Here is a 15145-nt window from a genome sequence, read left to right as displayed (position 1 = left end):
GTGTATTTCAGTAGATCCACTTGTTCTGCTCCTCACTCTGTCTCTGGTGAATCCTCTCCCCTTTCCCCCACACCAGTTCTTACACACAAAATAAATAAAATAAATCTTAAAAAAAAGGAAATATTAATATTTTTCCTCAAATGACTGGTAAAGAATTTGCTTCTTTTTAAAATCTTTTCAAATATGTGTAACTTTGTGTGTGAAAGTGAACTTAGTTACTGTTTAAAGACTTGTAAACAATGTAATCATGTAGCAGTAAGCATCTCTAATACACAAACAGTGGACTCTACAGTTGCCTCTACCTTATGCCCCCCAAAAATGAATCAAGGAACTTCAGAGAAATGTCAGGTTCAAGTTTTTCATCAAGAAATGAGCAAGATAAGCCAGGAACATTTTACGGTAGAAAGCATGGAAACTACCAAAGATTACTGAGGTTGACTCAAATAGACAGAGGAGTTAATAAGAGGGAGGTCTTCACTAGCTAAAGACTGAATAATAGGGCCTCCCCAGTGGCACAGTGGTTGGGTGCTGGGTTGCAAAGCTGCCCGCAGCCTCTGCAGCGCCGGTTCAATCCCCGGCCACCGGGCGAGGGTCCCACATGGTGCGCAGACCTCTCCTGCCGCCCGCTACTCCCCTCAGCAGTGTATTTCGTCTCTCTGCCTGCTCTGCTCTCCCCTCTGGCTCTAGTGAATTCTCTCACCCTCCCGCACTTCTGACTGTACCCAGTGCTTGTATAAATAAATAAATCTTTAAAAAAAAAAAAAAGACTGAATAATACCTTCAGTTACAAAATAAATTGCTGTAAAAAACCAATCCCAACTGGTCCATCATGACTAAGTGCCCATGATGACACTTAAAAAAGGATAGTGCACACACTGAGAAATAACAGCAACAAAAACAACCATTTGCAGTTACCAGGGCAATAACTCATTCTGATAACTGTTAATTAAAGGGAAAGAATTACACATCTACACTGCCTTTGCAATTAAAACCAATAGGGTTAAGAAAGAGTCTAAATTAGGGGGCCTCCCCTGGTGGTGCAGCGGTTGAGCGCTGGGCTGCAAAGCTGCCTGCAGCCTCTGCAGCACCGGTTCGATCCTCAGCCACCAGCAAGGGTCCCACATGGTGTGGCAGACCTCTCCTGTCTCGCCTGCTGCTCCCCTCAGTAGTGTATTTCGTCGGTCTGCCTGTTCTGTTCCCTGCTCTGGCTCTGGTGAATTCTCTCACCCTCCCGCGCTTCTGACTATACCCAGTGCTTGTATAAATAAATAAATAAATATTAAAAAAAAAAAAGTCTAAATTTACAAGGGAAAGTGCTTCTTTATCAAATAAACCTAGCTAATACATATGAGAAAAATGACAAAATTTGAGAAACCACTGCTTTGCAACACTTATAAAAAATTTTCAAGAAAATATTAGATGAAAAGAACTTTACAATAGAGGAGTGAGACTGTCAGTTCCCAAACCCACAGATCAATTTCAGCAAGCTTAGACCAACAAGATATTATGTGTATCTTATGCTGACAATACAAAGAAAAAGTACATTTAGAAAGCAGTTATGCAGAAAAAAAGTTGAATTTGCATGCAATCAAGGCCATAAAACTAGCTTCCAATTTACAGAAAATAGAAGGAACAAAAAAAGATAAATAACATCATAATAATGTGCAAACATAAAATTTATACTGTAAGATCCAGAAGAAATAAACAAGTTTCTTCAACAGATCAAAGTCATGAAGATAAAAAAGGGGCCAGGGATAGACTTAAATTTAGAACTAAATACATATATTCAAAATCTTAAGAAACCAAACTAAAGATAATGTGCAAATATTGGACTCTGATCAAAGTAAATGTACAATCAGGAAAATGTACATCTGAAATAAGTATCAGATAACACTAAGCAACTGTTGTTAGTTTTGTCAGTTGTGGCGATGACACTATGTTATGCAAAAAAATATTTTTAAAGCTATCTTCCAAGTACATAGAGGTAAAAGAATACACTGTCTGAAAATGCTTAAAATTAATTCAAAGGAAAATGAAAAAAGGTAGATGAAAAGGGTGATAAAATATTATTATGTGGAGGTTTTAAATTTTTTAATAATGCTTTCAAGAAATAAATTTTGAAAATAAAGCAATTTTTATTAACCATATAGAAAGACAAATTTAATCTTCTAGATGATTAATAAAAGAATGATATTGTAGGCACATTTCAACTATTATCTATGAACAACTAAGTCTATAAACAATGAACTCCTAACTTCGTTTTCTATATAACTTTTAGGAGTAGGGAGTCCAGCAAGAAAATGGCAGAGTAAAGAAGATACTTGACTTACCCTTCTTCAGATACTCAACAATAAACTGCAGTAAAATAAAACCAAAAACCCCCGAGGAAAAAACAAACCGCCACAGAACACTCTAGAAGCAATTGTTCAATGGAAAGGGTAGGAAAACTTTAGGTGAATTTTGATATAGTCAGAACTGGGCAGTACAACTCACAAGCCAGCACAAAAAAAAACCCTGAGAGGAGCACCAACCTGGCAGAAATGCAAGGATGACAAAGGGTTCAAGTTTTAAAAATTTTGAAACTAAAATAAAAACCACCAACATAAGATATAAAACAAGAACAGAATGAAGACAAAGAAAATATAGCAATTAGAAATCACAAAACCCCGTAGCTTTAGCTCATTTTAATAATTCAACTGAGGGTATCAATACCAGACAAACAGAAGCAATTAATAAGCTTGAATACACAATTTTGGAGAACACACAAATATAACAGAACAATGTAGAGAAAATATAAAATAAAATTGAAAATAATGTAAGAGCTCTTTGGGACAATTTAAAAAGAAGTAACATTCATATCATGGGAGTCCCAGAAGAAGAAGAGAAAGAGAAAGGCATAGAAAATTTATTTATAGAAATAATTGCTGGAAATCATTTCAATCTGGAAAACAGACCAGAAGGTATGATCCAAGAGACCCAAAGAATTCCAAACAAAATATTATCAGACAGATACATACCAAGACAAGCTTAATTATAGTTAAGATACCAAGCTTTATTAAAATAAAGCTTTTGAAAACTAACAAGATCAGATTAAAAACATCAAGAGAAAAATGGTTAACCTATAAAGGAAAACCAATCAGAGTGTCAACAGATTTTTCAGTACAAACATTATAAACACAAAGCAAATGGAAGATGATACTTAAGGTACTTAAATAAGATTTCTGGTTAAGAATTCTTTACACAGCAAGATTAACACTCAATAAATAAGGAAGACTAAGGAGATACACTGAAAAGCAAAAATGAAAGAGTTTATCACACCAAGCCACACATAAAAGGAATTCTAAAGGGGTTATTATAAAGTAACAGAACAACAACTATCAAGGCAACAGACCCCTAAGTCATTTAACATGGAGAGGAAAAGTGATAATATGGCCTATCAGAACCAGAGACCAGCCTACAGAACAGGTAAACAAATAACCCATAATATACTACCCTCAGTAGACCCCTCAAACAAAAAATAATAATAGAAATAACACATAAGACAATGGAAATGGAATTTAAACAAAACACAAAGCCCTCAAAAATGAAAGACAAGACAAAACCAAAAGTATAACAAAATGGCAATAAGCACGTCCATCTCAATTATCACCTTAAACATAAATGACCTGAACACACAAGTCAAAAGTTGCAGAATAGTTGAATGGATTTCAAAACAAAGTCCAGTCTTTTGTTGTTTGCAAGAAACTCATTTCACGAACAAAGACAAGCACAGTTATACAAGCAAATGGCAACTCAAAAAGAGTACAGCAATATTTATATCCAGTAAAATAGACTTCCAATTAAAAAAACTAGTAAAGAGACCAAGATGGACCCGACATTATGATTAAGGGTCTAGTACAACAAGATATAAGATTCAAAAATATCTATGCAGTGAATGATGGAGCACCAAGATACATAAGACAAATAATAAAGAGAGACTGAAAACGACACAATAGTAGTCTAAAGTACTCTATTTACAACAGATCAACAAGACAAAGAAAACAAGGAAACAAATAGCAATAAACAAGGAGCTACATACACCAAATAGGTCTAACAGATATCAACAAAACATGCCACCCCAAAACCGCTCATTTCACACTTTTTTCAAGTGCACATGGAACATTTAAGAATAAACCATATCTTGGGATACAAGTCAACTGTCAATAAAACTAAAAATATCGAAATTATATTTAGTATTCTCCCTGAACACCATAAAACTAAAATCAACCATAAGAAAAATAAGCAGAAAAAACTGAGTACATGGAGACTAAAAAATAGATGCTGCTGAATAGCAACTGGATAAATTAGTAAATCAAAGCATAAATTAAACAAAAATACCTTAGGATGAATGAAATGATGATACAAACTACCAGAACTATGGGATGCAACAAAAGCATTCTAAAGGAAAAATATAATTGCAATAAAGGACCAACTTAGAAGCAAGAAAAATCCCAAATAAACAATCTGCTATCTCACCTAAAGTAATTGAAAAAGAATACACAAAACTCAAAGTTAGTAGAAGGAGGAAATAATAAAAATAAGAGCAGAAATAAATGAAGTTAGAGACAAAAGCAAAAAAATCAATTAAAAGCTGGTTCTTTAAAAAGTTAAATAAGTAAAGCTCTAACTAGGTAAATGAAAATAAAAAGAGAAAATATTAACAAACAGCATCATGAATGAAATAGCACAAACAGACAAAAGATCCTAACAGACTACAGTGAACAAATATATAGTAATAAATTCAATAGCCATGAAGAAATGGGCAAATTTCCAGACCAATATAGTCTACTAAGACTAAACCAGGAAGAAACAGATAAATTCAAAAAACCAATCACAAGACTGTAAATTAAAACAGTAATTAAAAAAAAAAACCTCCCCCAAAACAAAAGCCCATGACCATATGGTTGTACAAACAAATTATCAAACCTTTAAAACACTAATACCCCTCTTATTCAAATTGTTTTAAACATACAAGTAAGAAGATTGCTCCCTAAAACATTTACAATGTCAACATTACCCTTCCTTATACCAAAACCAGACAAAGACAGCACGCACACACAAAATTATAGATAATATCCTTGATGAACATCAATGGCAAACACTTCAATAAAATACTAGTAAAATGAACATAAAGTATATCACAAAGATCACACACCATGATCAAGTGGGATTTATCCCAGGGATGCAGGATGGTTTACTATATATAAAAATCATTTATTTGTAATACATCATATCAACAAAAGACACAGAGAAAGCATTTGGTAAGATTCAGCACACATTTATGATAACAACTCTAAACAAGATGGGAAAGAAGAAACCTCCCTCAGTATAATAAAGACCACATATCACAAACTAAGAGCCAATATAAGATTCAAAGGTGAAAAACTAAAAGCTTTCACTTTAAGATTGGGAACAAAACAAGGGGTCCACTGTCACGACTTCTGTTTGAGTCACTACTTAAAGTTTTGGTCAGATCTATCACACAAACACAGGAGATAAAGGGAACTCACACTGGAAAAGAAGTAGCTAAACTACCACTACCCACAAGCAATGTATTACATATAGAAAATCCTAAAGATGTCATCAAACTCAACAAAAACAAAATAAACAATCCAGTCAAGAAATGGGCAGATGAACTTAAAAGACTTTTCTCCAAAGAGGAAATGCAAATGGCCAACAGGCATATGAAAAAATGTTCAACATCCCTTATCATCAGGGAAATGCAAATCAAAACCACATTGAGATACCACCTTACACCAGTAAGAGTGGCACATATCAAAAAAACAAGCAACAACAATGTTGGCGAGGATGTGGTGAAAAAGGAACTCTCCTACATTGCTGGTGGGAGTGCAAACTGGTCCAACCACTATAGAAAGCTGTCTGGAGGTTCCTGAGTCTACTAAAAATGGAGCTACCATACCACCTGGCAATTCTACTACTAGGGATCTACCCAAAGGACACAAAAACAATGATTCAAAAGAACACCTGTACACCTATGTTTACTGCAGCACTATTTACAATAGGTAAAACCCAAATGCCCAAAAATAGATGACTGGATCAAGAAGATGTGGTATATATACACAATGGAATAATATTCAGCAATCAAAAAAGATAAATTCATGCCATTTACAGCAATGTGGATGGAGCTAGAAGGAATTATGATCAGTGAAATAAGCCAGAAGGAAAAAGAAAAATATCGGATGATTTCAGTTATAACAGGAATATAGGGGAACTAAATAAGACATCAATGTTAAAAAAAATAATAATAATAGTATAAAACACAACAAAGCAAAAACAGACAATTACAAATCAGAGACATATATTGCAGGGAAGGAGGAGGGAGAGGGATCAGAGGGAGGGAGGGAGGAAAACAGGAGACTGTGGTGATGGTGCACGGGTGCCTTGGGGAAGAAAATTCTATAGGGACTCAACCTGAGGGGATGGAGGGAAGCAAATATTGTTTAAAAAAAATTAAAAAAAATAGAAAGTGGAAAAAAAAAGATGCCATCAAAAAGTTATTAGAAACAATAAATGAACACAGCAAAGTAACAGGTTACAAAACCTACATAAAACAAAAAAAAAAAAAATACCTTTTTATATACAATAAGCAAAAGAAATTAAGACTATAATTCCATTTATAATTATTTCAAAAAGAATTAACTTGGGATCAACCTAACTAAGGATATAAAAAGACCTGTATAATGAGAACTACGAGGTGTTACTCAAAGACAGTGAAAGAAAGAGATGGAAGGATAGCCCGTGCCCGTGGACTGAAAGAATCAAATCAATCAAAATGACTATCCTGCCTAACATGACATAAATTTAACACAATCCCAATCAAAATACCAGCAATATTTTTCAAAGACATTAAACAAAAAATACTGAAATTTACACAGAACCACAAAAGGCCTTGAATTGCAAAAGCAACCCTGAGGAAAAAGGGAACAAGTATTACATTACTTGACTTATAACTTTACTATAAAGCAACAGTACTAAAAACAACATGACATTGGCACAAAAACAGATACATAGATCAAAAGAATAGAATCAAAAGCCTAGAACCCATGTACATACCAATGCCTAATCTATGACAAAGTTACTATGGCAATAAAATTGGGTAAGGACAGTGTCTTTAATATATGGTGATGGGACAATTGGAAAGCGACACATAAAAGAATGAAGCTGGATCACATGCTATACCCAAACAAAAAAATAACCACCAAACAAATTACAATTTGATCTAAGACCTGCAACAAAAAGTACACAGAAGACAACACTGGCAATATACTTTCCATGGTATGGACAATAAAGCTATTATTTTTAGTGGCTCAACCCCTATAGCAAGGGCCTAAATAACAACTGGGATTACCTCAAGTTTAAAAGTTTCTATACAGCAAAAGAAAATATACCAGAAAATTTAAAAACATCCTCCTTAAATCAGAGGAAATATTTACATAATCTATAGCTGATGTGAGATTTATACCCAAAATATATAAACACTTATACAATTCAACAATAATAAAATAAACAACCCAACTAAATAATGGGCAGTAGATATGAACAGACAAATCACTAAAGAGGATTATACAGAAGGCCAAAATATTTATCATTGTTTACCAAATGTTTATCATTTTTTCATATGTAGGTTAAAAACTGCAATGAGATACCATCTCACAACCATGAAAATGGCACATGTTAAAAAGACCTCCACAACAAGTGCTGGAGAGGATGTGGAAAACACGGCACGCCATTACACTATTGGTGGGCATGTAAACTCCTGCAAACATTATGGAAAGCAATCTAGATTTACCTTAAAAAACTAAAAATGGAAATATACTACAATCCAGCAATCCCACCATTGAGCATATATCCACAGAATAAGAAGCCAGCGTCATAAAATCCACATGTTCAGCAATGTTCACAGTAGCATTATTTACAATAGCCAGACATGGAAGCAGCCTAAATGCTCAATGACAGATGAATGGCTCAAGAAGATATGGTATATCCTAACTAGGAAAAATGTAGCTATTGTCAACAAAATGAAAAGAACTTTAGAGAATTATGTGTGAAAAAGTGTATCAGAATGAAAATGACAACTAACAAACATTCACAAAGGAGACAATTGGATAACTGAGAATATGTGACAAATTCTGCGGGGTTTAACCATGTAAAACACTTTAGAAGTTACAAAATTTGTCTTCGATTCTACATTCATCCACATTAAGTAAACAAATGTTTGTTTTTAGAAAATGACTTAAGGCAATCACCCAAAGATTATGGTACAATTATAGAAGGGGAAAAGTGCTGATATCAACGGATTTAATCCTTCTAAGCATTTGTCCAGCAGCCATTAACAATGTAATTTTGGGCCTCCCTTGTGGCGCAAGGGGTTAAGACACAACTTATGAAGCTATCCGCAACCACTGCAGCACAAGTTCAATCCCCGGCCAGGGAGGTACCCACATGGCACAGCAGACCTCTCCTGACTAGCCCACTGCTCCCCTCAGCAGTGTATTTCAGCACATCTGCCTGTTCTGTTCCCCGCTCTGTCTCTGGTGAATCCTCTCACCCCCTGCAGCTCTGGCTTGTACCCAAGAATTCTTGTATGCATAAATAAATCTTTAAAAAAAAAAAAAGTAATTTCTGTGTCCTATTTATATAATACTTTATGACTTAATCAGACTTTACACTTGATATAATGCAATCACATCATGGAAACATTCAGATATACTCACCTCTGCCGTCATTCTAGCAAACAAGTCAGGAGGAATATTCCCACACAGTACATTTTTCCTTAAATTTGGATTCTTTGCATCCTTAAGGTTTGATATCCTACTTCGTACTCTATTTTTGTATTTCATGTCTGTATTTCTTATTTCTTGATATATAGGTACTAGGCCATTAAGGAAAAAAGGTTAAATTATAAAGATCATTTTCCCTATTCTGTCCCTAAAAGAACTCCTAACATTTCTAAGCAGTTCACAAAAACTATATGCAGCTTAGATTTAACAAGGCACTGTTTGTGCCTGATACCTTGATCAGCAATTGCAAATAACAGTGATTGTGTTTTTTACACTATGAATGAGCAATGCTTTCTTCTTCTTTAATGCCAGCAGCACACATATTAGTAGGGTTTCAAATTCAGGTAACCAACAAAGTGAGAAAATTTTTGAAAATGAACATTTTCAAGCAGAAAGTTCAAGAACTTATAGACGCTTTTTCAATTTACCCAAATTTGAATTTCACCAAGGATCCTAAAAGTGTTAATGTGGACTTTCTGAGAAGTGGTCATTCATTTACCACAGTCCTGAAGGTTCTTTTCTCCCCTAGCTCAACAAGAAGTTAGTTTATCAGGTGGTTCTCAAAAGAACAGGGCACAGCTGTTCCCTAAATGAGCTCCCTGTCCAACAACATCATTTTCTCAACTATAATAGTTCAACTATCACTTAGAAGTTCCCCGCTTTCCATACCCAAATACAAGACCTCTCTACCAAAACTGAGATCTTTCTATGGTGCTCAACATATACACATATCCCTCCAGGATAATGAGCTCAGTGGATTTTGTATGCTTTGCTGAATTCCCCCCAAATGTGAAATCTTACATTAAACTTTCAAATGTATATGTTTTCAATGCTCATTTGCGTAACTTCAATTGAGATGCTGCACTCTCAATTCATAGGGTAGAAAAATAAAAATACTATCAATGCTCATGTGCTTTACTTCTGAATGACAGGAAAACAGGAATAAAATGACAAAGATGGTCCTCTCCTTCCCATCAAAACAATACAACCAAGATAGAAACTGAGGATTAAAATTTTGAATTCTATACAGGAAGAAAAATTACTTAAAACAAATATGAATATATTTCTTAAAACAAATATGTAATTAAAACAAATATGAATATATACACAAAGGATATCTTCTTCAATTTGAGATCCTAATTCTTCCTCATCAGCTCCAATAGCAACATAGTCATCTAGACAAAGGCAACAAGAATTGTGGAGAATAAGTGAGTATAACATATGAAAAGAAAATGTCAATACAGAGTAAATTAAATTGCATTCCTATTTCTTCAATTCCATTTGCCTTATATAAAAAAATCATTTTATTTAGTTTCATTAGAATCTGGTCTCTTTACTACCCACTACTCTTCCTGTGAATTCACCTAATGTCCACAGTGTTCCTGAATTGATGATTCCTTTTCCCTCAGGTGTGGGGAAGTAATTGATCTAGCAGGCAATTCCTCATTTCATTACTCCATAAATTCTGGTTGATCCAGCAGATAGTAGAGAAAGTTATAAAAAGAACTGTCTTGTCTCCTGTGAGTCAGACTTCAAAGCAAAGAAACCATTCATTTCATCTGCCAATCACATATATGCACAAACTCAGAAGACTCCTATGCAAATATTCAAAGGATAAAAGGAAATAAAAAGAAAAAAGAAATAAAAAGAAAAAAGAAAGAAAAAAGAAAAACAATAAAGAGACAGTAAAAGAATCAAAGCAGAAATGATAGAGTAAGGAGAAAAATAGAACATACTAACCATGGTTCAATATAAAGGAAAAAGGATTAATTTGTGTAAAGGTAGTTTTTCTATATATGACATTTTAAACTCAAAAATTTACATAAGAATGAATACCTTCAAATTAAAGTTCCCATGTATAAATCAAGATCTCTTTTCCACTCAAAAAGAGTAGAAAATAGAATCATGAATCCAAATGTATACTATATGTCACAGTAATATTTAACAATGAGACCTAAATACAGTATCATTAACACTCACTCTGGGTATAAACATTTGTAGATTCAATGTGGGGGAAATTTCCCCAAAACACATTTGTGAGAAACAGTTTATATAACTATGAATCAGGCCTCCCTGGCGCAAGGGGTTAAGCACTGCACTATGAAGCAATCCCCAGCCAGCCATGGAGAAACCCACATGGCGAGGCAGACCTCTCCTGTCTCACCCGGTGCTCCCCTCAGCAGTGTATTTCAGTCAATCTACCTGTTCTGTTCCCCACTCTGACTCTGGTGGCTCCTCTCACCCCCCTCATCTCTGGCCTGTACCCCACTCTTGTATGCATAAATAAATAAATATTTTTTTAAAATTAGAAAAAAAAAACTATGAATTGGGGAAACATCCATATACAGGTATGCTTTGTTTATTGCATGTCACTTCACTGCACTTAATAAAAAATCATGCGTGCTTTTTGTTTTGTTTTGTTTTTTACAATAGAAGGGTTGTGACAACCCTGTGTACATCACCAAGTCTACAGAACCAAACCTGCAATACTGCTGAGATGTGTTTGTAACAGAAGCAATCTATTCCTTGGGGTTATACAGTAAACAAGTAGAGGCCCCATATACCTATACCTGTCTGCCTTTAGTAACTCCTCAGCTAAGCAGGAGTGGGCAGGTATCAACAAGATGCCATTGGTAAAATGAAAATATGGAAACGGACATGGAGACAGTCAGTGGTGGTCAAAGAAATACGAACAATGAAACAACATATATTAAACCTACCTCCTGTTCGAAGAGCTGCAGCAAGCATCTCCCTACACTTTAACCGTACAGAATCTGAAGTGCTCGGTGCCCGAGGAAAAGATGAAACGTAAGTATCACGAGCATTTGTCTCATCCTTTCTGCTGCTTACGTTGCCACTGGAGCTACTAGAATACACACCCCAAAAAAATATCAGGAAAATTTCACTTAAAGTAACATATTATGATCATTCTCCTAATATGAAAATTTTTGACGTTAATAAATGAGACCGAGTTTCAATGATTATTATATTGAAAAAAAAAATTGCCTGCAAAAAATAAAAATTGCCTGCACATAGATCAAAAAGAAGTTAAAATTTCAGTAAAGGTAAAAGACAAGTCTCATATACTTTCTCACAAACTAAACATTTTACCTTGATTCAGCTTTTAAATACTAAGCAGTATTTTTTAATAAAGAAAATACACAGCACAGTTCAATAAAATAAATGAAAAGCAAGGAAGGGTCTTGGTAATGAAGAAAGGAATGGTAGCAGACAATGTAGTTCTTAATCAAAATATAGGGGGGAAAATGTTTGAAAAAACCTGTTTCAATTAGACAACCTATGCAAATTATATTTAAAACACCTATCTTCAAGATTAAAAACCATGAGTGGTAAGGACTCATAAAAATATGAACTTGCCTCTTAAGTTTTCCCCAGAAATATCAACTCAATCAGGACAGTTCAGTAATTACTAGTTAATGTAATCTTATAACTGTTTCTAATTAACTTATTAAATTCTCACCAAAACAGTTTTCTGACTGGTTTCAAATTAACTTTTACCACCTCAAAGATATTTGCAACAAACCTTTCCAAAGACTAATTAAATCATTCACCCTTCACAAATATAACTTGCACAATTGTAAGATGATATACCTCCATCCCTTCTCTCCAAAACTGTTAAACTTCACACACAGATCACCAAGTAGAAAATGGTCCATGCTCATACCTTCTAAGTTTAGTCATTTCCTTCCTGAAGCCTTCTCTGATTTCCCCATGTATTCCGAAAGAACTGTCTACATACAGATTCTTATTATGACTTTTCAGGTATTCTCCCCCATCATATTGAATTTCTCAACCACAGATACAACTTACTCCTCCTTTGTGTTTACACAGCGTACCACACATATCGGTGATAAAGTGATAAACAAACCAATATTTAAAAATTAAATTCTTAATTCTTCAATTATGTGCTTTAGCCTCTCTCGACTTGTAGCCAAATGCCTACTTCACCCACTGGAAACTTCCCAGGTGAATTAATGGAGCTCTTTTCTTACTAACTTAACTACTGGCTCCACTTCTTAGTCTGGTGCCACCTTTCTAAGCATTTAGCCACACTGCTTTCTCCTTAAAATTCTTAGAGCAAAAGTGTAAAACCCTTCTCAGTTGCAAGTCATTTAGCTATAAGTTTCTTCCTTTAGGTGACACCTCAGACTCATTTCTCCGATCCTTTTAAAATTTTCGTCAGTTTGTGGACACATACCAACCACTTACAGATTTCACATACAATAATTCTATGCTTCTGTAAAAAGGTTATATCCCTACACTTCAATTACAAAAAACAGGTAACACGCCAAAAATTAATACATTCAAAGTCACATTCAACACAATTGAAACCATAAAATAAAAAATTCATAAATTTTAGTCTGTACACTTCAAAATTATCAAGGTCATGAAAGAATTACAGACTGATGAATTAATTACTCCACATTAAAGTAAACTAAAGAGAGACACTTAAAAAAAAAGAAACAAAATACCTGATTCTGGATATTTTAGAAAAATATCTTTCCATTGTATAAAAAAAGACATCTTTGAAATAATTGCTGAAATATGAATAAGGTTTTGAAATACAGAAGTATTATATTAACATTAATTTCCAGATATTAATAACCATTGTGGTTTTTATGTGAGAAAATGTCTTTATTCTTAGAAAACACACAGCTCCATACAATAAATGAAAAGCAAGGAAGAATCATGTAATGAGGAGAAGAATGTCACCAGTGAATGACAGTTCTCAACCAAAAAAGAGTGTGAATAATTTTTTAATAACTGCTATTACTTTTTACCTCAATTATAAGGTCATTTATTATTTAGTGATATAAAGGGCATGTCTAAAAATGACTCAATATCTGCTTCAAAACAAAATTAGTTCATGTACGTATATACACACATTGCAAATATATATATATATATATAAAAAACGGTCAAATTTGTACCATTTTCTGAAGGTGTGAAATTATCTCAAAATAGAAAAAAAAAAGAATAAACTTTATTAAATGGTTTAATACTACCTTTAGCTAAACTCTTTCATCACCAAGTTTAATACTAATACATAATAATGCATAGGATATTAGTAATTGTCGTTAAAAATGCATCTTATCAATTTTGGGAAAACACTAAGAAATAAAGTTAAAATTGTTATGCTCAACTCAGTGCATCTGAATCCTCTAAAAGGGCTTTGTTAAAACAAGATTTGTGGGTTCCTGGGCCTCCCTGGTGGCGCAGGCGGTTAAGCCTTGTGCTATGAAGCTGTCTGTAGCCTCTGCAGTATGGGTTACATCTGGACAGCAGACCACTGTCTCAACCACTGCTCCCCTCAGCAGTGTATTTCAGTAGATCTGCCTGTTCTGTTCCCTGCTTGTCTCTTGTGAATTCTCTCAACTTCCTGCACATCTGGCCTGTATCCTGGTTCTTATATGTATGAATTATTATTATTTTTTTAAATACACCACCAATATTCCTGATCCAACAGTTCCAGGGTACAGCCCAAGAATCTGCTATTCTGGCAAGCTGCCAGGTTCCCCGAATTTTCAAGGGTAAGTCATATTTGGAGAACTATTATTGCTTTAGTTCTGTGTTAAGTGTTAAGCTACAAGATTCTCCAAAACAAAAAAACTTTATTTGATCAACTAGGCATATCACCTATTACAATATGTTGAATATTGCACAGCCCATATATAATAGAACTGTAAAGTTCTCGTAAGAACAATTTCAATATTTCATTTTTGAAAATCACACTTTAAGTTCTTATGACAAATAACTAAACTTGGAAGAAAAAAAGTATAGACAGGAAAATCAGACTAGGGTCAAAAAATCTAAAAGAAATGTGATAGAGGGAGTAACATTTACAACCTAATCACTACCATCTTTATCAATTCTATTTCAAAAATTTCACTCAATTAAACCTGTCTATTACAAAGTAAATAATTCCTTATTTATACAGTGTCTTCTCTCTCTTAAATGTCCAAGAAATCTATAAAAATTTTAATAAAACATTTGGCTTTGTACACTTACTAATCCCATTTGGATAGGAAATTTGGTTATAAGAACCTAACACCACTGTGGAAGTGATAGTCAAGTAAAACTATGATTTTTTCCCAACATAAAGGGATTTCCAGAAAGCAAAATACCTTTCTTCTCTTGCCTCAGGACTATTCTGTGATGTAATTGTAGTTTCTTTTTTCTTTTCTTCAGGGTCTTTATCAGTTGATGGTCCATCTAAAAATTTAACAAATCCCTAGGTTGTTATCACTTCTTAAAAAAGAAAAACTAAACTACTCATATCATTC

The 15145-nt window shown here is 34.1% G+C and overlaps 1 protein-coding gene across 1 annotated transcript in view; it reads right to left on the bottom strand.

Annotated features, from left to right (window-relative positions):
* Positions 1–15145, bottom strand: part of LOC311168841 (transcription elongation factor A protein 1) — a gene marked incomplete at its 3' end in the record, with an annotated part of 49482 nt that overhangs the window by 13845 nt on the left and 20492 nt on the right. The window contains exons 4-7 of the mRNA XM_084230566.1: positions 14987–15074; positions 11561–11706; positions 9950–10015; positions 8775–8932 (exon numbers count right to left, since the gene is read on the bottom strand). Of these exons, the coding sequence (XP_084086692.1) occupies positions 8775–8932; positions 9950–10015; positions 11561–11706; positions 14987–15074 (458 nt within the window). The remainder of the gene's footprint in view (positions 1–8774; positions 8933–9949; positions 10016–11560; positions 11707–14986; positions 15075–15145) is intronic.

The sequence above is a fragment of the Talpa europaea genome (genome assembly GCF_964194135.1).
Source record: "Talpa europaea genome assembly, chromosome: 3".
In the NCBI taxonomy this organism is placed as follows: Eukaryota; Metazoa; Chordata; class Mammalia; order Eulipotyphla; family Talpidae; genus Talpa; species Talpa europaea.
This window is presented reverse-complemented; position numbering and strand designations above follow the sequence as displayed.